This window comes from Lagenorhynchus albirostris, chromosome X (genome assembly GCF_949774975.1).
Source record: "Lagenorhynchus albirostris chromosome X, mLagAlb1.1, whole genome shotgun sequence".
In the NCBI taxonomy this organism is placed as follows: domain Eukaryota; kingdom Metazoa; phylum Chordata; class Mammalia; order Artiodactyla; family Delphinidae; genus Lagenorhynchus; species Lagenorhynchus albirostris.
In genome coordinates, this window is record NC_083116.1 from 636,749 (window position 1) to 664,188 (window position 27,440).

The window sequence follows — 27,440 nt, forward strand, 5'->3', positions numbered from 1 at the left end:
GTAATTGCTGTCTATTAGTTCCAGTCTTCTGTTTAATTCCACTCACCATTTTGCCCTTACTCCATAAAGGTAAAAAATATGTAGTACCCATGACATAATACAGGTTCTTAACTAATTTGGAATTACAATCTTTGCCTTAATGCATATTTCATTTAAAAAAATTTTAAGATATTTATTTTCTTTGTTACCTCATATACAATTATTTTTATTATATTAAGGAGATATAGATTCTCCTGAATTCACGAGTATTGAAAAAGTAACAAATAATACAGTGAAGTGAAAATCCCCCATAATCTCATCTCACTTATTTTTCCAGATTTTTATATGCCAATATAAGCTCTCTTTTCTTTACACAAATATTTATTTATTTTAATGTTATTCTATAATCTGCTTTCTAAAATCTTAACAATAGATCAGGAGCACTTATCAATGTAAAAATACTGACTACTTAATATTCCATTATATGGATATTCCATACTTTATGTAGCCACTACAATTTAGCTTGTTTCCAATTTAAGCTATTATATCAATTTAACTATTAGTACCCCAGTATACACAATTTTGTGAATTTGTCTAAGTAAATTCTTCTTTCTTAACATCTTTATTGGAGTATAATTGCTTTACAATGGTGTGTTAGTTTCTGCTTTATAACAAAGTGAATCAGTTTACATATACATATGTTCCCATATCTCTTCCCTCTTGCATCTCCCTCCCTCCTGCCCTCCCTATCCCACCCCACTAGGTAGTCACAAAGCACCGAGCTGATCTCCCTGTGCTATGCGGCTGCTTCCCACTAGCTATCTATTCTATGTTTGTTAGTGTATATATGTCCATGCCACTCTCTCACTTTGTAACAGCCTACACTTCCCCCTCCCCACATCCTCAAGTCCCTTCTCTAGAAGATCTGCGTCTTCATTCCCGTCTTACTCCTAGGTTCTTCATGACAGTTTTTTTCTTAGATTCCATTTATATGTGTTAGCATACGGTATTTGTCTTCCTCTTTCTGACTTACTTCACTCTGTATGACAGACTCTAGGTCCATCCACCTCACTACAAATAACTCAATTTCGTTTCTTTTTATGGCTGAGTAATATTCCATTGTATATATGTGCCACATCTTCTTTATCCATTCATACAATGATGGACACTTAGGTTGGTTCCATCTCCTAGCTATTGTAAATAGAGCTGCAATGAACATTTTGGTACATGACTCTTTTTGAATTATGGTTTTCTCAGGGTATATGCCCAGTAGTGGGATTGCTGGGTCATCTGGTAGTTCTATTTTTAGTTTTTTAAGGAACCTCCATACTGTTCTCCATATTGGATGTATCAATTTACATTCAAACCAACAGTGCAAGAGGGTTCCCTTTTCTCCACACCCTCTCCAGCATTTATCGTTTCTAGATTTTTTGATGATGGCCATTCTAACCGCTGTGAGATGACATCTCATTGTACTTTTTATTTGCATTTCTCTAATGATTAATGATGTTGAGCATTCTTTCATGTTTGTTGGCAATCTGTATATCTTCTTTGGAGAAATGTCTATTTAGGTCTTCTGCCCAGTTTTTGGATTGGGTTGTTTGTTTTTTTGATATTGAGCTGCATGAGCTGCTTGTCAATTTTGGAGATTAATCCTTTGTCAGTTGCTCCACTTGCAAATATTTTCTCCCATTCTGAGGGTTGTCTTTGGTCTTGTTTATGGTCTCCTTTGCTGTGCAAAAGCTTTGAAGTTTCATTAGGTCCCATTTGTTTATTTTTGTTTTTATTTCCATTTCTCTAGGAGGTGGGTCAAAAAGGATCTTGCTGTGATTTATGTCATAGAGTGCTCTGCCTAGGTTTTCCTCTAAGAGTTTGATAGTTTCTGGCCTTACAGTTAGGTCTTTAATCCATTTTGAGCTTATTTTTGTGTATGGTGTTAGGGAGTGTTCTAATCTCATACTTTTACATGTACCTGGCCAGTTTTTCCAGCACCACTTATTGAAGAGGCAGTCTTTCCTCCACTGTATATTCTTGCCTCCATTATCAAAGATAAGGTGACCATATGTGCGTGGGTTTATCTCTGGGCTTTCTATCCTGTTCAATTGATCTATCTTTCTGTTTTTGTGCCACTACCATACGGTCTTGATTACTGTAGCTTTGTAGTATAGTCTGAAGTCAGGGAGCCTGATTCTTCCAGCTCTGTTTTTTGTTCTCAAGATCGCTTTGGCTATTCGGGGTCTTCTGTGTTTCCATACAAATTGTGAAATTTTTTGTTCTAGTTCTATGAAAAATGCCAGTGGTAGTTTGATAGGGATTGCATTGAATCTGTAGATTGCTTTGAGTAGTAGAGTCATTTTCGCAATGTTGATTCTTCCAATCCAAGAACATGGTATATCTCTCCATCTATTTGTATAATCCTTAATTTCTTTCATCAGTGTCTTATAATGTTCTGCATACAGGTGTTTTGTCTCCTTAGGTAGGTTTATTCCTAGATATTTTATTCTTTATGTTGCAATGGTAAATGGGAGTGTTTTCTTAATTTCACTTTCAGATTTTTCATCATTAGTGTATAGGAATGCCAGAGATGTCTGTGCATTAATTTTGTATCCTGCTACTTTACCAAATTCATTGATTAGCTCTAGTAGTTTTCTGGTAGCATCTTTAGGATTCTCTATGTATAGTATCATGTCATCTGCGAACAGTGACAGCTTTACTTCTTCTTTTCCGATTTGCATTCCTTTTATTTCCTTTTCTTCTCTGATTGCTGTGGCTAAAACTTCCAAAACTATGTTGAATAAGAGTGGTGAGAGTGGGCAACCTTCTCTTGTTCCTGATCTTAGTGGAAATGCTTTCAGTTTTTCACCATTGAGGACGATGTTGGCTGTGGGTTTGTCATATACAGCCTTTATTATGTTGAGGAAAGTTCCCTCTATGCCTACTTTCTGAAGGGTTTTTATCATAAATCGGTGTTGAATTTTGTCGAAAGCTTTCTCTGCATCTATTGAGATGATCATATGGTTTTTCTCCTTCAGTTTGTTAATATGGTGTATCACGTTGATTGATTTGCGTATATTGAAGAATCCTTGCATTCCTGGAACAAACTCCACTTGATCATGGTGTATGATCCTTTTAATGTGCTGTTGGATTCTGTTTGCTAGTATTTTGTTGAGGATTTTTGCATCTATGTTCATCAGTGATATTGGCCTGAAGTTTTCTTTCTTTGCGACAACTTTGTCTGGTTTTGGTATCAGGGTGATGGTGGCCTCATAGAATGAGTTTGGGAGTGTTCCTCCCCCTGCTATATTTTGGAAGACTTTGAGAAGGAAATGTGTTAGCTCTTCTCTAAATGTTTGATAGAATTTGCCTGTGAAGCCATCTGTTCCTGGGCTTTTTTTTGTTGGAAGATTTTTAATCACAGTTTCAATTTCAGTGATTGTGATTGGTCTGTTCATGTTTTCTATTTCTTCCTGATTCAGTCTTGGCAGCTTGTGCATTTCTACGAATTTGTCCATTTCTTCCATGTTGTCCATTTTATTGGCATAGAGTTGCTTGTAGTAATCTCTCATGATCTTTTGTATTTCTGCAGTGTCAGTTGTTATTTCTCCTTTTTCATTTCTAATTCTATTGATTTTTCTCCCTATTTTTCTTGATGAGTCTGGCTAATGGTTTATTAATTTTGTTTATCTTCTCAAAGAACCAGCTTTGGGCTTCCCTGGGGGCACAGTGGTTGAGAGTCCGCCTGCCGATGCAGGGAACACGGGTTCGTGCCCCGGTTCGGGAAGATCCCGCATGCTGCGGAGCGGCTGGGCCCGTGAGCCATGGCCGCTGAGCCTGAGCGTCCAGAGCCTGTGCTCCACGGCGGGAGAGGACACAACCGTGAGAGGCTCGCATACCGAAAAAAGAAAAAAAGGAACCAGCTTTTAGTTTTCTTGATCTTTGGTATCGTTTCCTTCATTTCTTTTTCATTTATTTCTGATCTGATCTTTATGATTTCTTTCCTTCTGCTAACTTTGGGGGTTTTCTTATTCTTCTTTCTCTAATTGCTTTAGGTGCAAGGTTCGGTTGTTTATTTGAGATGTTTCCTGTTTCTTAAGGTATGATTGTATTGCTATAAACTTCCCTCTTAGAACTGCTTTTGCTGCATCCCATAGGTTTTGGGTCGTTGTGTCTCCATTGTCATTTGTTTCTAGGTGTTTTTTGATTTCCTCTTTGATTTCTTCAGTGATCACTTCGTTATTAAGTAGTGTATTGTTTAGCCTCCATGTGTGTGTATTGTTTACAGATCTTTTCCTGTAATTGATATCTAGTCTCATAGTGTTGTGGTTGGAAAAGATACTTGATACAATTTCAATTTTCTTAAATTTACCAAGGCTTGATTTGTGACCCAAGATATCTATCCTGGAGAATGTTCCATGAGCACTTGAGAAAAATGTGTATTCTGTTGTTTTTGGATGGAATGTCCTATAAATATCAATTAAGTCTATCTTGTTTAATGTATCATTTAAAGCTTGTGTTTCCTTATTTATTTTCATTTTGGATAATCTCTCCATTGGTGAAAGTGGGGTGTTAAAATCCCCTACTATGAATGTGTTACTGTCAATCTCCCCTTTTATAGCTGTTAGTATTTGCCTTATGTACTGAGGTGCTCCTACGTTGGGTGCATATTTACAACTGTTATATCTTCTTCTTGGATCGATCCCTTCATCATTATGTAGTGTCCTTCTTTGTCTCTTGTAATAGTCTTTATTTTAAAGTCTATTCTGTCTGGTATGAGAATCGCTACTCCAGCTTTCTTTTGATTTCCATTTGCATGGAATATTTTTCCACCCCCTCACTTTCAGTCTGTATGTGTCCCTAGGTCTGAAGTGGGTCTCTTGTAGACAGCATATATATGAGTCTTGATTTTTGTATCCATTCAGCCAGTCTGTGTCTTTTGGTGGGAGCATTTAATCCATTTACATTTAAGGTAATTATCAATATGTACATTCCTATTCCCATTTTCTTAATTGTTTTGGGTTTGTTATTGTAGGTTTTTTCCTTCTCTTGTGTTTCTTGCCTAGAGACGTTCCTTTAGCATTTGTTGTAAAGCTGGTTTGGTGGTGCTGAACTCTCTCAGCTTTTGCTTGTCTGTAAAGGTTTTAATTTCTCCATCAAATCTGAATGAAATCCTTGCTGGGTAGAGTAATCTTGGTTGTAAGTTTTTCTCTTTCATCACGTTAAATATGTCCTGCCACTCCCTTCTGGCTTGCAGAGTTTCTGCTGAAAGATCAGCTGTTAACCTTATGGGGATTCCCTTGTGTATTATTTGTTGTTTTTTCCTTGCTGCTTTTAATATCTTTTCTTTGTATTTAATTTTTGATAGCTTGATTAATATGTGTCTTGGCATGTTACTCCTTGGATTTATCCTGTATGGGACTCTCTGTGCTTCCTCGACTTGATTAACTGTTTCCTTTCCCATATTAGGGAAGTTTTCAACTATAATCTCTTCAAATATTTTCTCAGTCCCTGTCTTTTTCTCTTCTTCTTCTGCAACCCCTATAATTCGAATGTTGGTGTGTTTAATGTTGTCCCAGAGGTCTCTGAGACTGTCCTCAGTTTTTTTCATTCTTTTTTCTGTATTCTGCTCTGCAGTAGTTATTTCCACTATTTTATCTTCCAGGTCACTTATCTGTTCTTCTGCCTCAGTTATTCTGCTATTGAGCCCTTCTAGAGTATTTTTTATTTCATTTATTGTGTTGTTCATCGTTGCTTGTTTCCTCTTTAGTTCCTCTAGGTCCCTGTTAAATGTTTCTTGCATTTTCTCTATTCTATTTCCAAGATTTTGGATCATCTTTACTATCATTATTCTGAATTCTTTTTCAGGTAGACTGCCTATTTCCTCTTCATTTGTTAGGTCTGGTGGGTTTTTACTTTGCTCCTTCATTTGCTGTGTGTTTTTCTGTCTTCTCATTTTGCTTATCTTACTGTGCTTGGGGTCTCCTTTTTGCAGGCTGCAGGTTCATAGTTCCCGTTGTTTTTGGTGTCTGTTCCCAGTGGCTACGGTTGGTTCAGTGGGTTGTGTAGGCTTCCTGGTGGAGGGGACTAGTGCCTGTGTTCTGGTGGATGAGGCTGGATCTTGTCTTTCTGGTGGGCAGGTCCACGTCTGGTGGTGTGTTCTGGGGTGTCTGTGGCCTTATTATTATTTTAGGCAGCCTCTCTGCTAATGGATGGGGTTGTGTTCCTGTCTTGCTAGTTGTTTGGCATAGGGTGTCCAGCACTGTAGCTTGCTGGTCGTTGAGTGAAGCTGGGTCTTGGTGTTGAGATGGAGATCTCTGGGATATTTTCGCCATTTGATATTACGTGGAGCTGGGAGGTCTCTTGTGGACCAGTGTCCTGAAGTTGGCTCTCCCACCTCAGAGGCACAGCACTGACTCCTGGCTGCAGCACCAAGAGCCTTTCATCCACACGGCTTTTGGGAGGTCTGAGGTCTTCTTCCAGCGATCAGTGGGTGTTCTATAGGAGCAGTTCCACGTGTAGATGTATTTCTGATGTATCTGTGGGGAGGAAGGTGATGTCCGCGTCTTACTCTTCTGCCATCTTCCCCTAATTAAAAATCTATTTGCCATTCTTACATACTTGTTGGTGAAGCATATGCTCATGTCTTTTGCCCATTTTTAATTGGGTTGTATACTTTTTTATTGTTGAGTTTTGAGAGTTGTTTGTATATTATAGATACAAGTCTATTTTCAGACATTTGATTTGAAATATTTTCACTCACACTGTAGCTAGTCTTTTCATTTTCTTAAGTTTCTTTCACTCAGTAAATTGTTTAATTTTGATGAAGTCTTGTTATCAAATGTCTTTTATGGAAAATGCTTTTTAAAATTTGTATTGGAGTATAGTTGATTTACAATGTTGTATTAGTTTCTGCTGTACAATAAAGTGAGTCAATTATACACATACATATATCCATTCTTTTTTAGATTCTTTTCCCATATAGGTCATTACAGACTATTGAGTAGAAGTCCCTGTGCTATACAGTAGGTCCTTATTAGTTATCTATTTTTTCATATATATATATTAGTCTGTATATGTCAATCCCAATCTCCCAATTTATCCCTCCCATCCCCCTTTGCCCACCGGTAACCATAAGTTTGTTTTCTATGTCTGTGACTCTATTTCTGTGTTGTAAATAAGTTACTGGAAAAATGCTTTTGGTTCCAAGAATAAGAACTGGTTGGCAAGCCCAATATCATACAGATTTTCTACCTTTTCCTCTAAGACTTTTCACACTCTTATTTCTAATTGGACCTATGATCCCTTTTAATGTTTTTTTTGGTATGAGGTTTAGAACGACGTTTATTTTGTATATGGTAGTCTAACTGTTAGACTATTCCTCCAAATTTTATTCTTCCTTTTCAAAATTGTTTAAGGTATTCAAGTTCCTTTGCCTTTTCATATAAATTTTAGAATCAGTTTGTCTGTATCTACAAAAAAAGTCTTGCTGAAATTTTGATTGCTGTTGCTCTAAACCCATAGATTAATTTGAGGAGAACTGAAATTTTTACTATGTTGAGTCTTCCAATCCATAAACATGGCATGTCTTTCCATTTAATTAGGTTTTCTTTGATTTCTTTCATCAATGTTCTGTGGTTTTCAGCATATAGATTTGATAGATTTTGATAAATTTACACCTGTTTCATTTTTTTGTAGTACTGTGTTAAAATGTTTCCAATTTTCTATTGCTGGCATTTAGAAATATTGCTTTTTTAAAAAACATCTTTATTGGAGTATAATTGCTTTACAATGTTGTGTTAGTTTCTGCTGTATAACAAAGTGAATCAGCTTTATTTATACATATATCCCCATATCCCCTCCCTCTTGCGTTTCCCTCCCACCCTCCCTATCCCACTCCTCTACGTGGTCACAAAGGACCAAGCTGATCTCCCTGTGCTATGCGGCTGCTTCCCACTAGCTATCTATTTTACATTTAGTAGTGTACATATGTCCATACTACTCTCTCCCTTCGTCCCAGCTTACCCTTCCCCCTCCCCATGTCCTCAAGTCCATTCTCTACATCTGCATCTTTATTCCTGTCCTGACCCTAGGTTCTTCAGAACCTTTTTTTTTTTAGATTCAATATATATGTGTTAGCATACGGTATTTGGTTTTCTCTTTCTGACTTACTTCACTCTGTATGACAGACTCTAGGTCCATCCACTTCACTACAAATAACTCAGTTTGGTTTCTTTTTATGGCTGAGTAATATTCCATTGTATATATGTGCCACATCTTCTTTATCCATTCATCTGTCAATGGACACTTAGGTTGCTTCCATGTCCTGGCTATTGTAAATAGTCCTACAATGAACATTGTGGTACATGACTCTTTTTGAATTATGGTTTTCTTGGGGTATATGCCCACTAGTAGGATTGCTGGATCGTATGGTAGTTCTATTTTTAGTTTTTCAAGGAACCTCCATACTGTTCTCCATCAAGACAATATGGTACTGGCACAAAAACAGAAATGTAGATCAATGGAACAGGATAGAAAGCCCAGAGATAAACCCATGCACATGTGGTCACCTTATCTTTGATAAAGGAGGCAAGAATATACAATGGAGAAAAGACAGCCTCTTCCATAAGTGGTGCTGGGAAAACTGGACAGCTACATGTAAAAGAATGAAATTAGAACACTCCCTAACACCATACACAAAAATAAACTCAAAATGGATTAAAGACCTAAATGTAAGGCCAGACACTATCAAACTCTTAGAGGAAAAAACATAGGCAGAACACTCTATGACATAAATCTCAGCAAGATCCTTTTTGACCCACCTCCTAGAGAAATGGAAATAAAAACAAAAATAAACAAATGGGACCTAATGAAACTTCAAAGCTTTTGCACAGCAAAGGAGACCATAAACAAGACCAAAGGACAACCCTTAGAATGGGAGAAAATATTTGCAAGCGAAGCAACTGACAAAGGATTAATCTCCAAAATTGACAAGCAGCTCATGCAGCTCAATATCAAAAAAACAAACAACCCAATCCAAAAATGAGCAGAAGACCTAAATAGACATTTCTCCAAAGAAGATATACAGATTGCCAACAAACACATGAAAGGATGCTCAACATCACTATCATTAGAGAAATGCAAATCAAAACTACAATCAGGTATCATCTCACACGGGTCAGAATGGCCATCATCAAAAAATCTACAAGCAAGAAATATTGCTTTTTTGTGTTGACATTGCATCCTGTGACATCACTTAACTCACTTATTAGCTCTAGGAATTTCTTTATAGATTCTTTGGGATTTTCTGTGCAGATAACCATGTCTTATGCAAATGAGGATTAGTTTTTTTCCAGTCTATATGCCTTTTATTTCTTGCTTTATTGAGCTAAGACTTCCAGCACAAAGTTAGAAGTGGGGAGAGGAGACTTTTCAGCACCAAGCTCTACTTCTAAGGACTTCTTTTTCAGGTAAAATTCACAGAACGTAAAATTCACCACTTTAACCATTTTACAGTGTGTGATTCAGGGACTTGTACATTCACAATGTTGTGCAACCATTACTGTTACCTAATACTGTAATATTTTCATCACCCCAAAAAGAAAGCCCATACCTATTAAGCAGTCGCTTCCTGTTATGGTCTGAATTGCGTCTCCCCCCAAATGCATATGTTGAAACCCTAAGCCCCAGTACCTCAGAATGTGACTGTATTTGGAGACAGGGCCTTTGAAGAGGTGATTAAAGTAAAATGAGGCTGTTAAGGTTGGACGCAAATCCAATCTGACTGGTGCCCTTATAAGAAGGAGAAATTTGACATGCAAAATGACCCTAGGGATGCACATGTAGAGAGGAAAGTCCATGTGAGGACACAGTGAGAAGGCAGCCATCTGCAAGCCAGGAAGAGGTCTCAGAAGAAACCAAATCTGCCAGCACCTTGATCTTAGACTTACTGCATCCAGAACTGTGAGTAGATAAATTTCTGTTGTTTAAGCCACTTGGTGGTATTTTTTATGGCAGCCCTAGCAAACTAATATACTCCCAGTTTACCTCTCTCCTCTAATTTTTGTCTCTACAGACTTGTCTATCCTGGACATTTCATACCACATGTGGCCTTTTGCATCAGGCTTCTTTCACTTAGCATGTATTCAGGATTACAGCAGTTATCAGTACTTCATTTCCCTTTATGACAGAAAATTCCATTGTATGGCTACATACACTACATCTTGTTTATTCACTTATCAGCTGATGGTCATTTGGGTTAGTTCTGCTCTTTGTCTATTTATGGACAATGCTGGTATGAATATTCAAGTACACGTTTTTGTTTGAACACCTGTTTTCAACTGTCTCTGCTACATACCTAGGAGTGGAATTGCTAGGTCATATGGTCATTCAATGTATACATTTCTGAGGAATCACCAAACTTTTTCACAGCATCTGAACCATTCTAGATTCCCCCCTACAATGGGTCAAGGTTCGTTTTCTCCACATCCTCAGCAACACGTTATTTTCCTTTAAAAAAAAAAAGTACAGCCATCCTAGTTGGTGAGAAACAGTATCTCATTACGGTTTTATTTGCATTTCCCTAAAGACTACTGATGTTGGGCAGCTGTTTTTGTGTTTATTGGCCATTTGTATATCTTCCTTGGAGAAATGTCTACTCAAGTCTTTTGCCCATTTTTAAAAATTGAGGTGAAATTCACACAAAATATAATTAACCATTTTAACTAGGGAACAATTCAGTAGAACTTAGTACATTTACAAGGTTGTAGGACCACAACCCCTATCTAGTTCTAAAACATTTTCATCACCCCAAAGTAAAACCCCGTATCAATTAAAGCAGCTGCTCCCCATCCTGCTCCCCATTTCTGGCCAAACCATGCCAACCACCAATCTGCTTTCTGTCTCTATTCTAGATACTTCATATAAATGAAATCATACAATATGTGACCTGTTTTTTTGTTTGGCTTCTTTTACTTAGCATAATGTTTTCAAGATTCCTCCACATCATAGTATGTTTCAGTACCTCATTCGTTTTTTATGAGTGATAGTCCAATTCAATGGATATACTAAATTTTGTTTATCCATTCATCAGTTGATGGACATTTGGGTTGTTTCCAACTCTTGGCTACTGTGAACAGTGCTGCTATGAATATTCATGTACAAGTGTTTGAGTACCTTTCAATTCTTTTTGGTATATACCTAGGAATAGAGTTGCTAGGTCATATGAATTCTCATATGAAAAACCTCCCCCCAAAAAGCTGTTTTCCACAGCAGTCTCACCATTTTACATTCCCCACCAACAATGTCTGTAGGTTCCAATTTCTCCACATCTTTGTCAACACTTGTTATTCTCCATTTTTAAAATTATGGTCAGCTCAGTGAATATAAGGTGGTATCTTGTTAGTTTTGATTTGCATTTTCCAAATGACTAATGATGTTGAGCATCTTTTCGTGTGCTTGTTGGCCTTTTGTACATCTTCTTTGGAGAAATGTCTATTCAAGTACTGTGCCCATTTTTAAATTGAGTTGTCATTTAGTTGCTGAGCTGCAAGAGATCCTTATATATTCTGGATACTAGACCCATTCAGATATTAAGATTTGCATATATTTTCTCCTATTCTGTAGGTTGTCCTTGCACTTTCTTGGTAATGTCTTTTGATGCAGAAAAGATTTTAGTGTCTGGTTTTTTTTTAAATAAATTTATTTATTTATTTTTGGCTGTGTTGGGTCTTTGTTGCTGCGCACGGGCTTTCTCTAGCTGCAGCAAGTGGGGGCTACTCTTCCTTGTGGTGTGCAGGCTTCTCATTGCGGTGGCTTCTCTTGTTGTGGAGCATGGGCTCTAGGTGCATGGGCTTCAGGAGCTGTGGCTCGCGGGCTCTAGAGCACAGGCTCAGTGGTTGTGGCTCATGGGCTTAGTTGCCCCGTGGCATGTGGGATCTTCTCGGACCAGTGCTTGAACCTGTGTCCCCACATTGGCAGGTGGATTCTTAACCACTGAGCCCCCAGGGAAGCCCAAAAGATTTTAGTTTTCATGAAATCCAATTTATCTGCTTTCTTTTGCTATTCATGCTTTTGGTGTCATATCTAAGATTCCATTACCAAATCCAACATCATGAAGATTTACCCCTATGTTTTCTTATAAGCATTTTATAGTTTTAGCTCTTCTATTTAGGTCATTGATCTATTTTGAGTTAATTTTTATATATAGTGTATGTGGATAACCAGTTGTCCCAGCACCACTTGTTGAACAGACTCTTCTTCCCTCATTGAACGACCTCAGCACCCTTGTTGAAAATCAGTTGGCCACAGATATGCAGGTTTATTTGTGGACTCTCAATTTTATTCCATTGGTCTCTGTGTCTCTGCTTATGCCAGGTCCACAAAGTTTTGGTTAGTGAAGCTTTGTAGTAAGTTCTGAAATCTGGAAGTGTGATTCCTCCAACTTTTCTTTTCAATTCTTCTTTCTCGATATTATTTTCACTATTCAGGGCACCTTGCAATTCCTTATGAATTTTAGGATCATCTTTTCCATTTTTGTAAAAAGGGCCATTGGAATTTTAATACAGATTTTATTGAATCTTTGGGAAGTACTGTCATCTTAACAATATTGGGTCTTCCAATCCATGAGCAAGGGATATCTTTTGATTTATTTAGGTGTTTTTTCTTTCACCAATGTATTCTAGTTTTAACTTTACAAGTCTTTCCCATTCTTGGTTAAATTTTTTCCTAGGTATTTTATTATTTTGTATGCTGTTGTAATTGGATTTTTCAGTTTTACTTTTTACATTGTTCATTGCTGGTGTGTAGAAATACACACTGATTTTGTGCACTGATTTTGAACACTGCAACCTTGCTGAACTCATTTATCAACTCTAGTAGCTTTGGGGGCTTTCTTTCAGATTGTCTATATATAGGAACACATGATCTGCAAATACATAGTTTTACTTCTTACTTTCCAATTTGGATGCCTTTTATTTCTTTTTTTGCCTAATTGTTTTGGCTAGAACTACCAGTAACATTGAATAACAGTGGTGAAAGTGGGCATCCTTGTCTTGTTCCTCATCTTATGGGAGAAAGCTTTTCACCATTGCGTAAAATGTTAGCTGTGGGTTTTCATAAAAGCCCAAAAATGTTGAGGAATGTTCCCTAGATTCCTAGTTTTCTGAGTGTTTTTATTATGGAAGGATGTTGAAATTTTGCTTTTTGTGCATCAGTCGTGGGTTTTTTCTTCATTCTATTAATGTGGAATATTAATCAATTGATTTTCTTATGTTGAACCTCACTTCTATACCAGGGATAAATCCCACTTGATCATAGTGTATAATCCTTTTAATGTGCTATTGGATTCAGTATGGAAGGATTTTGTTGAGGATTTTTGCATCTGTATTCATAGTGAATATCACTTTGTAATATTTTTTTTTGGTGATATCTTCGTCTGGCTTTGGTATCAGGGTAATACTGGCCTCAAAGATGAGTTAGAAGTGCTCCATTCTCTTCTATTTTTGGAGAGTTTGAGAAGGATTAGTGTTAATCCTTCTGTAAATGTGTGGCAGAATTAACCAGTGTAGTCATCTGGTCTTGGAGTTTTCTTTGTTGAGATGTTTTTGCATACTGATTCAATCTATTTGATTTTTATAGGTCTGTTCAGGTTTTCTATTTCTTTTTGAGCCAGTTTTGGCAATTTGTGTGTTTCTAGGAATTTGTCCACTTCATTTAGGTTATCTAACAATTGTTTGGTTTTACCTTATAATCATTTTTATTTCTGTAAAGTTGGTAGTAATGTCCCTACTTTTAATTCAGATTTTAGTTATTTGGTTCTTCTCTCATCTTTTTGTCAGTCTAGCTAGACATGTCAATTTTGTTGATCTTTTCAAAGAACTAACTTTTGGTTTCTTTGATTCTATTGTTTCTGTATTCCCTATTTTGTTTGTCTTCACTCTATTATTTCCTTCCTTCTAACTGCTTTGAATTTGGTTTGCATTTCTTTTTCTAGTTCCTTAAAGCGTACAGTTAGAAATACCTTAAATACTGATTTGAGGTATTTCTTTTTTAAAGTAGGCATGTATAGCTATAAATTCCCCTCTGAGCACTGCTTTTGCTGCATCCCATAAATCTTGGTATGTTGTGTTTTCATTGTCATTAGTCTCAAAGTATTTTCTAATTTATCTTGTGATTTCTTCTTTCTCTTAAACACTGGCTGTTTAAAAGCATGTTTTTTAATTTCCACATATTTGTGAATTTTCCAGATTTCTTTCTGTAACTGATTTCAGATTCCATTCCATTTTTGTAGAAGATGCTTTGTATGATTCCAGTCTTCAAAAATTGAGACCTGTTTTGTGAACTATCATGTGGTTTATCCTAGAGAATGTTTTATGTGCACTTGGGAAGGAAGTGTATTCAGCTATTGTTGGGTGGAGAATTCTGTATGTGTCCATTAGGTATAGTTTGTTTATAGTGTTGTTCAAGTCTTCTGTTTCATTATTTTTTTTCTAATTGTTCTATCCTTTAAGGAAAGTGGGGTGTTGAAGTCTCCCACTAGTACTGTTGAACTGCCTACCTCTCCCTTCAGTTCTGTCAATTTTTGTGTGATATATTTTGGGGTCCTTTTGTTAGGTGCATATATGTTTATAATTGCTATGTCTTATATCATTTTTTGTTCAATTCTTCCTTACCGCCTTTTGTATTAGAAAGACATTTTCTAGTACACTGTTTTGCTTCCTTCCTTTCTCTCTCTTTACTATATATCTCTACTTTCTTAACGGTTTCCCTGGAATTACAATTAACACTTTAGTTCAAATTAGCTCCTCAGACTGGGTGAATTGACATTATCCAGTCTGAGGAGCAGAAAGAAAGAAAGAATGAAGAAAAATAAAGAGCCTGAGACCTGTGGGACATCTTAAAACGCTCTAAGTGTACTCATAATAGGAGTCCCAGTAGAGGATGAGATAGAGAAAGGGGCAGAAAATGTATACAAATCACCTATCTTGAAGTTTGGTGATTCTTTCTTTCGTCTTCTCAAACCTGCTGTTGAACCTACCTAGTGAATTTTTCACTTCCCTTATTGTACTTCTCAGTTCTAGAATTCCTATTTGGTTCCTTTTTATAATTTCTCTCCTTATTGATATTTTCTATTAGGTATTCTCTATCATTCTCATGGTTTTCTTTAGTTCTTTGTATATCATTTCCTTTAGCTTTTTGAAAATATTTTAAATAGTTGATTGAAAGTCTTTTGTCTAGTAAGCCCAATATCTTGGCTTCCTCCAGGAATGTTTTTATTAATTTATTTTTCCTGCTTTCAGCCCATAATTTGTTTCTGTGAATGCCTTTTTTGTTGTTGCTGAAAACTGGACATTTCGAATATTATAACTATGGAAATCGTATTCTACCCCCTCCCCAGGGTTTATTGTTGCCGCTTGTTTTATCTGATTTTGTTTGTGTGTTTAGTGACTTTCCTGAACTAATTTTTTATAGTCTATATTCTTTGTTATATGTGGCCACTGAGGTCTTTGTCTTGTTAGCTTAGTAGCCATCTAGTGACTTGACAGAGATTTACTTAAATGCTGAGATTCTGGTGTTTTTTTTTTCTGGATTTAGTATTTGCCAGGTTGCTATAAAATATTGATTACTTTCTAGAGTTCCAATAAAGTTGATTCTGACAGTTTTTGCCAGATTAGTCACTGCTTTTGTGGAGGACTTTTTTTTTTTTGCGGTACGCGGGCCTCTCACTGTTGTGGCCTCTCCCGTTGCGGAACACAGGCTCCGGACGCGCAGGCTCAGCGGCCATGGCTCACAGGCCCAGCCGCTCCGCGGCATGTGGGATCTTCCCGGACCAGGGCACGAACCTGCGTCCCCTGCATCGGCAGGTGGACTCTCAACCACTGCGCCACCAGGGAAGCCCTGTGGAGGACTTTTGAAGTTTCCTACTCTGCCATTTTTGTTGATATCACTCTCTCTTTTGTCACTTTCTCTCTTGATGTCACTTTTTCAATTTTAATGTTCTGAGGGGGAAAATGTCAATTTAGAATTCTTTATCCATTAGGGTTATTAATGAAGAATAAAAACATTTTCAGGCAAGCACAGATGCAGAAGGTTTAGCTCAAATGCACACCTTTCTTAGGAAGTTACTAGAGGGCCTTTAACAGCAAAATGACAGAGTGAACCAAGAAAAATGACATGAAATCCAGACAACAATGGATCCAACCCAGGAGAATAATGAAGGAAAGCCCCAAGACATCAGCTGAGACCTGATTAGCATAGGAAGATAGAAGGCTTTAGGGAGCGATCCTAGGAATCTGGAACTCAGGGAGGTGATAAGGTCAGAGAAATAAGGGAGAAAAAAGCCATTCAAAACCCCATGAAAAAGCAAAAAGCTATACAGGAAAGGAAATGGAATCGTAGTATACTACTTTATAGTGCTTGGTTGTACATGGAATAATATTTATATAATCATAACAATATAAACATTTTGTTTTCTATTCTTAGAATCAACTAGTACACAAAGCACAGAAAACACAATTGTGATTACAACATAGAACACAGGTTTTTGCAACTGTGAAAATATAAGGTTTATGGTAAAACTGCAAGTAACACTAGGGAGCCAAGAGATGTCTATTGTCTGTTGTTGATAGACTAAATAAAGGGGCAAACTTTAAGATTAGAAAAGTAACAACAGAAGAACAAAAAGTGGTAATATAACTACATTGGGCAGAATGGAGATGGGGCGGTGTGAACTAAATCCTCATTTGTGAGACCAAGATAACATAATAAGAAGAATAATTAATATCTAAAATTAGTAAATCAAGAAAGAGTATCAAAAGTATATTATTTAGAGATATCAAGGTAAACAACAGAAGAACTAAAAACAAAATTGGGAGAAAGAAGTGGTTCCCCCTGAGGAGTGACAGTATTCCTCATAAATTCTGTGCCATCTGATATTTTTATGCATGTGCATCTATTACTTTGATGAAAAATTTAAAAATTAACACTTGTGTATGGTTCAACATTCCAAAGCTGTAAAGGTACAATTAAGTCTCCACACCTCCTTCCTACTTCCTCTCTGCTGAGGTGACTGATGTTTCCTTCCAGATATTCTGTGTATTTCCAAGCAAGTACACTGGTATGTCATGAGTAGATTTCTCTTCCATATCCTTATATGAATGGTAGCATTCTATACAGACTGTTCTTGTACCTTGCCTTTTTTACTTAACAGTGTATCTTGGAGATATTTATGTAGCACTACTAAGCATCCTTATTTTTTTTGGTCACGCCATGCGGCATGTGGGATCTTAGTTCCCCGACCAGGGATTGAACCTGGGCCCGTTGCAGTGGAAGCACAGAGTCTTAACCACTGGACCGCCAGAGAATTCCCCTCATATTTTTAATAGCTGAATATTATTCCATCATTTAGATGCATCATAATTTATTTAATCAGTTCTGTACTGACAGACATCTGTTATTTTCCCCAATTCTTTGCTGTTTCAAACAATGCTATCATAATAAATTGACAAATATTATAAGAAAAAAATTTAAGGCATTCTTTGTTTCTGTCTCCCAATTAGATAATGAACTTGGCTTTCTCTCTGCCTCCTTGGTGCCTACCATGGTGCTTGGCATATAGTAGTTACTGTATTTGCTAATTTAGGTTGAATTGAACTTAAATGAGGAAACTAAGCTATGCAAACATTTAAATGAGATACTGTAATTCTAAAATCAAGTTTATGGCACAACAAAGACAAGAGCTTATACAAATCTATAAGACTCTGCACACTCAGCCTTTGTTTTACAATTCATCAGAGACAGGGAAAGTAACAGTGCAACTCAGTTTAGAATAATGCAGGAAAGGAAATGTGGGACAGGGCTGTGGTGATGTAACTGCAATGAACAGACTCCTTGCTTATATGATCCTAGCTTTCTAGATCCCTGATATCCAAGATGCTAAAGAGATTCTAATTCCTCACAGAGATGTTCACATGTATAAGCAAGACTATAGAATTCTTAGTGTCTTACTAATGAGAAAAATAAAATGAAATAAAACAATCAATTCCCTGGAATGGAGATTAACCCACCAATACATACATATATCTCTGTCATACTTACTCTGAGCTCTTTTGGGCCTGTATGGACTGAAAGCAAGTGTAGAGTACCCGTCCAGTCTAAAAAAAGAAAGAAAAAAGAAAAAAAGAAAGGTCACACAGAGGATTAATATTGAAAGAGTTATAGCAATTTAGTGGACGCTACCCTAAAACTCAAAGGCCCCTCTGGGAGTGGAAGGTTAGAAGAGACTCCAAAGATAGACTATGTATAAATCAGTTTCTGTAAGAAGGATCAAATACTCAGTCAAGGGCTTCCCTGGTGGCGCAGTTGTTGAGAGTCCGCCTGCCGATGCACGGGACACGGGTTCATGACCCGGTCTGGGAAGATCCCACATGCCACAGAGCGGCTGGGCCCGTGAGCCATGGCTGCTGAGCCTGTGCATGCAGAGCCTGTGCTCCGCAACAGGAGAGGCCACAACAGTGAGAGGCCCGCATACCGCAAAAAAAAAAAAAATACTCAGTCAACGTGAGATGGCCACAATCAAACATCCACTCATGTGACAGCAGAGAATTGCTCACAAACATGAGAACCAAGAAACTAAGAATGAGACCATTCAAACTCCTTTTTTGGAAGCTGACAAACTCATGCAACAACTATTTATAATGACAATAAATTTATGATGACAAAGCCAGAAGCATTTCAAATGAAGTATGAGGTTCAAGATAGTAAACTTTAATGTTTTCAGAAAAGAGTGATTTTATGAAGAATATTCATTATTAACATAGATTCTGAGAATATAACTAATGTACTAAACAAGAGGAGGACACACTTGGTAAATCGGCAAAATTCATACTTGCAGTGTTAAATTTTCTTTTTGTTTGAAGTGACACATAGTAAAACCTCTTGAACTGAACGTAAAATTCAAACAGAATAGCAAGACTAGCCATTGATTGAGCTGCTTAACTTCTCTGAGGTTCGGTTTGCTTATCCATAAAAATTGATAATAATAATCCTCACAGGTGGTTGTCAGGGTTCGAGTATATTTATGTAAAACACCTAAAGAGTAAGTGCCATACAATACGTGATAAATGGTAGCACTTGTTACTGTTATTAGCCTCCACTCCTACCACCGTGGTCAAACATCCGTCATCTCTTTCCTAGATTACTGCAGTTGCTTCCTAACTGGTTTCACGGACGCCATGGACTCTGCAGCCCCTCCCTCCCTGTCCCCCCAGCCCCACCCCCAGTTATCTTCCAGACCTCACTGTAGGATGACCACATGAGTTACCATGCAAAGAGTTACCATGGTACCATGTCCTGGTTACCATGTTACCAGGACACTTCCAAGAAGGAAAGGTGCTAACTACTCAGGTGGAGCTGGGACAGGTAGTCATGTTCTGCCTCACCCTGCTGCAGCCACACTGACTTCCTCGATGTCCCCTAAACATGCCACACTCACCTCAGGGTCTTTTCACTGGCTATTTCCTCTGCCTGGAACGCTCTTCCCCCAAGAAATCCACAAGACTTGCTCCCTCACTTTCTTCAGGTCCTGACTCAATGACCCTCCTGATTGAAACCTTCCCTGGCCACCCTATTAAAATTGCAAAAAGATTTTTCTCTATTCTCTGTGTCTGTGTGTTTATACACACACGCATGCGCATGTGCACGCACACACACACACACAGACACACACACACACACACACACAATACCTTTGTATTTTTATCTTCTATGAAACAGGAAAATATAAGTCCTACAAAGCCTTGATCCATCATCTGGTACATGGCTTGTGTACGAACATCTGCAAACAAACAAAAATAAAAATCTGCTGTTAAACTGTACCTCCCAGACATGAAAATAGAAAGATAACAGCAGCATACAATCCTCACGGGATTCAGATTCTAAAGGCAGAACAGGGGTACATCCTAATGACAATATTATTGTCAAAGTATAAACATTTTACTAGGTTAGTGAAATACTACAGGAGTCGGCAATTAAATAATAAAATTTATTACTAATTCTAGGCTGCCTAGCCCACAACTAGCCCTGCTATGAAATGTAGCATAGAAAGAAAAAAATGGAAAGCCTATTATCCCCAAAACACCTGATAACTTCTCCCAGGAGGACTCCAAAAGAAAGGAAGGCATTCGAAGGAGACAGCAGATTTCTTAGAATAAGCCTTTTGATGGACAGCTTCTAGGGAAGTGAATACATTAGACTTGATACTAAAGAATGGCAGTGTAGAACTATTACAGAGGAAACTGTTGTATACAAGTGACTACAATAGAATTAAATACTACATTCCAGGGAACAGAAACAAAATCTCACTAAATGGTTATACAATTTTTGAAAAGGAAATCATAGACAAGCACCACGTAACATTTGAAAGGATTAGCTAAAAGATTACCAAAAACTGAACAGAGGCAAAGTTTAAAGATATGAAGTACTCAGACCATTATTTATGGATACAAAAGATCTGGTATTACAACAAAACAGTGCACAGCATGGTTTGGTCCGGTGACTTATGCCCAGTTAGCTTGTTCTATATGTTCTTAAATATACTTCGCATTGGGACTTCTACCCAATATATTCCTAAGCAAAGAGTAGGGCCCAACAGTACCCAGCAAAGAGTATGAGAAAAATACTGGCTGAAACAGTTGGTGAAAATGAACAGCACTGTTTGAATGATCTCTGTACCTGCTATATGACCTTGGTAAATTTTTTAATACCTCTAAGCCTATTTCCTCATCAGTTAAATAAGGATAAACATCATCCGTACTTTTTCAGGGTTTTGTATTTTAAAAGTTGCCAGATGTTTTTAGCACAACGCCTAGCACATCAGAGGTACTTCATAATAATTCATTACATTTCATTCCATCCACAACCATTGTTGATGAACTGCTGAATCTGAAATGGATTAGTATCCATACTGTGCCACCCAAAGTGCTTCTGTCAGGATCACCCATGATGCATTTTTGGTTCTCAATTTATCCGATTGCTCCCTCTTTGAAACACTATCTTCACTTGGCCTCACATTCCCACTCTTCTCATCTCTGTCCTCTTAACTTCCTGGCTCTTCTTTTCCAGTCTCTTGCTGGATCCTTCCCATCTGTCCATCCTCGAAATATTGGCATGCCCAGGGCTCTGTCTTCAGCCACTTTCTCTTCTCCATCTACACTTACTCCCTGGGGGAGTTCATTTAGTTCCACGGCTTCAAATCTCATCTCTATACTGGCCACTCCCAACTCCTACTCAATAAACTCTAGTTCCAGCCTTCTACCCAAACTGCCGAATCATATATCCGATTGTGTACCTGACACTGAGACTTGGTTGTCTTAATACTGTGCTCCTCAAGGCAGTAGGTCCATGAACTATTTGTTACCCGTTCACAAGGAGACAAGAGCTTGAGCTGGAATGGAAATTAATGCTCTGCTTCCTTCATTGACAAAGTCTTAAGGAAAATGTAAGCTGAACTAAACAATATGCTAAGTTGACATAGATGATTTTTTTTTTTTTGGCCATGCCAAGCTGCTTGCAGGATCTCAGTTCCCTGACTAGGGATTGAACCCGGGCCACAGCAGTGAAGGCCCAGAATCCTAACCACTAGGCCACCAGGGGACTCCCGACAGAGGATTTATGTTTGGTGTAGGCTCCTTATCGAATTGGTCACAGACCAAAGCCAGGCTAGGTGAGCATCACTTGCCTACCAGACATTTGAAACTCAACATGTCCAAAAGCACACACTTGATTTCCTCCACAAAATCTGCTACTCCCAAAGCCACACTGGCTCTCCTGCTTTTCCTCAAATTTTCCAGGCATGCTCCTCCTCAGGGCCTTTGCACTGCCTATTCCTCTCTGCCTGGGACGCTCTTCCGCAAGATATTTGCACGGCCAACTCTCACTTCCTTCAGGTTTTTGCTCAACTGTTACCTTCTCCATGAGGCCTAATCACGTTACTTAAAATACAAACCCTATGCCCCTTACCCTGATTTACATTTTTCCCTGAGGTAACTTAATTACTTCCAAATTACCTCCTAAATGCCAAATCCAAAAGATACACTTTAGTCTAAATGAGGACCATCCAAGAGACCTTCTTGCAACTGTGCCAATTTTTCTTTCAGCATCAGACAGTCTGAAGAGACAAAAGAATCACACCTCCCGTTTCCTGGTGTAAAAGTAGAACAGCCTGAGCACCATATTCTTTCATTTACTCTTGACTCAAAATTTTCCTGAAACAGAAACCACAGACCCCAGTTCATAATAAAGGATTTTAAAAGAATGAGAGACTATACATACAAGTGTTTTTAGAATATGAGCCCTGAGATAGCCATCACATTACAATAAAATTTTGGTTCAGCCTTCACTTATTCTATCCCTGGTCCTAACAGAGCTTCCATCTATGTCAGTTTGCTAAAGAAGGGCATAGAAATGTATTATAATATCAAAAAAAATTTGTTTGTAATGATTCTAAGGAGTATTGACATGTAACTTCTAGAAGAGAATGTTTGGGGAAATGTAATTTTTAAAAATGACTGGTTATAGAAAACTGCTTAATTAAAACTACAGCCTATATTTGTCATGGGAGGTTGATCTGACCCACCAACTTTGGTAATAAATTAACACACCATGACATCACCGTAGCAGTGCTTCCCTTCTTATAAAAGGATCAAGCAGATCTTATGATTAGGAACATAACTACAGGCGCATGTCTCCTTTTACTATGCACTTACAAAGACAGGAAAGTTAATATAAGAGTAACTGAAAAACAGTGCCAAGTCACATGCGATTTACAAAATAGGCTGTGCTTTTTAAATTGCTTCCCTTTTTCTTTTGCAAGCCACGTCCTATAGGTAAAATTTGGGTAAGATCGTTGCATGGGTATGACATAACTCAACTATGTATCTTTTTCCCCACCACCAAACCTATGCTTCCTCCTCCATTTCCTGTTTTCATAAATAGCATTCCCACTTAACCAGACAAAGCAGACACTGGAGAATGCCAAGGCCCCTGATTCACAGAAACCTCCACTGAGATACTGACTCTGCCACTTATTAGCTGACTGGTTTTGCACAAAGTATTTCAGCTCGAACCTCAGCTTAGTTTCTTAGGAGCCACACACTCCTCGTGATTATTTGGGAAGTGTTTCAAGAAGTAGAGAGTGGTTGCAGTATCAAATGCTACAGACTTGGGAGACAGATATGGTTCAGACCTCAGCACTGCCACTTACTCAACACATGGGAGCCTCTGTTTCCTCCTCACTGCCATGAGGGGGAAGGTCTCTAAGTCACGGGTTAGACGAGGAAACATTCATTTCCGCAAGTAAAGTTATTCTAATTCTTTCAAAAGAGTCAGATAGAGACAAAAAGTGACCATGATTAGAGAAAAAGGGTAAAGATAAAGAGAAAGAAAACAGGGCTTCCCTGGTGGCGCAATTGTTAGGAATCTGCCTGCCACTGCAGGGGACACGGGTTCCAGCCTTTGTCTGGGAAGATCCCACATGCCGTGGAGCAACTAAGCCTGTGCACCACAACTACTGAGCCTGTGCTCTAGAGCCCATAAACCACAAGTACTGAGCCCACAAGCCTCAACTACTGAAGCCCGCGCACCTAGAGCCCGTGCTCCACGAGAGAAGCCACCACAATGAAAAGCCTGCGCACTGCAATGAAGAGCAGCCCCCACTCGCCGCAACTAGAGAAAGCCCGCGCACAGCAACGAAGACCCAACACAGCCAAAAAAAAACAAAAAAAGAGAGAGAGAGAAAACAATCTTGTTACATTATACTGATTAGAGGGCTGAGGAGGTAGGTTGACAGCCCCAAGAGCTAGGATGATATATGTGTCAAACAGAGATTGTAAACATCAGTTTTATAAATTTCACCCTTCACACCTTTGATTCTTCCAAATGGTAGTGTACTAGACAGTGATAGTCACAACCGGCAATTTTCAGTTATAGTTTATTTATTATTATTATCATTATTTTGGATACCAGCCAATTGTCAGGGTTTAGTCTTGATTTCCTGAATACTGTCAAAATGGAGTGCTAAAATTTTATCTCTATTAAAAATAATCAATATGACATAAATCAGTACTTTTAAAACAGCAAAATAAAAATAAGGACGTTTGCTTAAGGATACTTAAATTTTGATTTAAAATAACCACAGCCCATGTAATGGAGAAGGAAAAATGATATTCATTTCTAAGAACAAAAAACATTGCAATCCCATAATACTTACCAACATGTGAAGGCCAAACAGTTATATGGGGATGGGAATGATACCAGCCCACAACTCTCATGGGGCGACCAGTTAGTTCAGCCAACCTGTGTGTCTGTCAAGGTATTTTCAACTTGTGGGAACACAATTTGTGATGCTAATAAAGGCTCAGAAAGCAACCTGAAGTTTAAAATAAACCTATCACAATTTAATGTCAACAAAAGAATGAAAAAAGGTCAATGCCCAGAATTTCCCAGACTTCCCTTCTAAAGCCAGAAGTATTTCTTTTTTTTTAAATAGAATCCATTTGGTTTCCATTATTGTATATAGTTATATGCTCTTAATCCAATTTAGCTAATATTTGATCACTCAAATACTTATCACTGTGCTATCTGAAAAGAAGCTTCTAAATCTTTGGATGTCACATTATTAACTTGAGTAATCTTCTGTCCTCTAGCCCAACCTATCCTCACTCCTGAAAAAGTACAAAATTTAAAAAATTCATTTCATTTCTCTCTGGCAAGCTGCCAGTGTCAACAATAGCAAGTAGGGTGGTTTCAGAGACCAAATGAACAAAGACCCCCAGTTTAGTCTCCCCATTTGTCTAGAAATATCCTCCAAAAGAACATTTTCTCCTTTGTTCTGGAAATAAAAATTTACCGTAACTGTCTGAGGCTCTGACTTGAGATAAGAACTCGGTTGGAGATAAGAAGCTGTCCCCTTCTGTTGCTATTCACTGTAAAGTGCTGGTTCATTTTCCTGTGAATTACTTGCATTGAAACCCAATAGTCCTATCTGTATAGCTAAGTGCAAGAATACTTTTTAGGGACTTCCCTGGCGGTTCAGTGGTTAGGACTCCACACTTCCACGGCAGGAGGCACAGGTTCCATCCCTGGTTGGGGAACTAAGACCCTATATGCTGCGTGGCACAGCCAACAACAACAACAAAAACTTTTTAAATATATATTTTTTTAATTTCAAATGCCAAGAGAAGTTACTTAACTTCCCTAAGCCCATTTCTTCAGCTAAGGCGAGGGAAAGGACCACCCGAAAGGATGGAAGGTCACTCTGCCCAGCACTCAAGCAGGACAGGGACTGGGGGCTGTCCCCACCGGCCAGAATGCAAATCTAACAATTTCAGGCGGCTTTGGGCGGGAGGCTCAGAAGGCCTCTGAAAAAATGACTCCTACACTGAAAGCTCCTCCGGTCCCACGCAGCAAATCTTCAAACAAGTAACAATAGGGTCTCACTGTCCCCGGTAACCTAACAGCATCCCAGAACAAAGCTAAAAAAATATGTCTAGGAATACAAAGATATCCAGCCCCCAGGGGAAAATCATAATCCTGGCATCCAATCTAAAATTACCAGGTGTGCAGAGAATTGGGAAAATCCAACCTATAGTGAGGAGACAGAGAGCAGATTCACGGCTCCCATGGTTTGAGGTGTGCGGGGTGAGGGTGGCTATCCAGGGGAAGCTTGAGGCAGATCTTTACGGTAATGCAACAGCTCTGCACCTTGACTGCTGTGGTGGTTTTATATATACATCTCTACACATATGACAAAACGGCATAGAACTACACACATTAATGTCAATTTCCTGGTTTCCATATTGAACCATAAGTTATGTAACATGTAACCTTTGGGGGAAACTGTGTAAAGGTACAGGGACCTTCCCATACTATTTTTGCAACTTTCCATGAATCTATAATTATTTCAAACTAAAGAGTTTAAAAAAAGGTGCAAAAGGTACACATCATAAGAGGAGATTGATATATATGATTATATAAAAGTGCAACAAGAACAATTTGATTGGGAAAAAACACACACATACTGTGAAAAAGCTGACAAAAATCACTATCCTTATCACAAAAGGCTAGCTTTCTTAACATAAACTATAAATTATTAAGAAAAGTATTTCCAAATCAATAGAAAAACGGGCAAAGGAAATAACCATATAATTCAGAGAAAAATACAAATGACTCCTAAAAATTAAAAGCTGATCAAATTTACTCACAAGAAAAATGCTAATTAAAATTGCAAGAAAGAAGATACAATTTTTGCCAATCAGGTTGGCAACAACCAAAAACTTTGATTTACCAGGGCCTCGCAGCACAAAAGCAAAACTTTGATAACATACAATGTTTGGAAGGGTGTGGGGAAACAGATACTCTTGCACATAGCTAGAGGGTAAACTGGTCAAACTGCTACAGGCGCAAGTCCATATAACCTTTGCCCCGGCAATTTCACATCTAGGAATTGATTCTACAGATACACGCACACATTTGTGAAATGCAACGTCCAAGGTTATTTGCTGCAGCACTGTCAGTAAAAGACTGCAAATAACCTAAACATCTGCATGAGGACACCACAGCCATCCAGGGCTGTATTATGTAGTCATAAGAATGAGACATCTCTATATAGTAATGTGGACAAATCTCTAGATACACTGTTAGGTAATGTCATAGCTACCATATGTATTAAATACTTTTTAAAAAAGAAAATATTCTTATATGTTTCCGTATGCACAGAATTCATCCATAAGGACACATGAAAACCTGATACCCCTGGTTATGTCCAGGGAAGGATGGTGGGGGAACTGGGGCACAGAGGCTAGAGAGAAATACTTACTTTGTATACTTTTTTGTACCTTTTAAAGTTTGTACCATGCATGTTTTCTACTTTTAAAAGTTACTTTTTAATTGACTACAAGATTAACTTAATCTGAAAAAATGATAAATTACTAAAACCGCTGATGCAAGTTTAATTTGTTACAGTTGAGGTATGGAGTCCAGATCATAGGAAGCAAATGTCCCAACTGATCGCTCTTTGGTTACATTTAACATGGAATATTGCATTCAGTTCTCAGCACTGCATTCTCTTTGAGAGGCAGCCTCAAAAGAGAATCTCCAAAGGAGAGAGACCAAGATAGTGAAAGGCCTAGAAGCTAAATGATATTACAAAAACTGTGGGGGCGGGGGTTGGGGTAGACGGGGCAGAGGGGAGTGGAGAGGAAGGAGACAGGGACTCCCCAGAGAGTTCACTGTCATAGTATTGGACCCTGGGATCTTTTGGCATTTAAGAGCAGAAATGTTAGAAATGTCCAGTTCTTCCAATAAAAGCCACTCAAAAAGAGAAATGGAGAGAAATGCTGATTAACCAAGCAACTGGATCTAAGGGGTAAATATGAAAACTGGGAAAGAGTCACTAGGAAGAAAAGCTGTGA

General features: G+C 38.1%; 1 protein-coding gene across 1 annotated transcript in view; it reads right to left on the bottom strand.

Annotated features, from left to right (window-relative positions):
- Positions 1-27,440, bottom strand: part of BRCC3 (BRCA1/BRCA2-containing complex subunit 3) — a 76,059-nt gene that overhangs the window by 40,918 nt on the left and 7,701 nt on the right. Inside the window, exons 5-7 of the mRNA XM_060138250.1 lie at positions 24,239-24,326; positions 19,719-19,807; positions 18,070-18,125 (exon numbers count right to left, since the gene is read on the bottom strand). Coding sequence (XP_059994233.1) covers positions 18,070-18,125; positions 19,719-19,807; positions 24,239-24,326 — 233 coding nt within the window. The remainder of the gene's footprint in view (positions 1-18,069; positions 18,126-19,718; positions 19,808-24,238; positions 24,327-27,440) is intronic.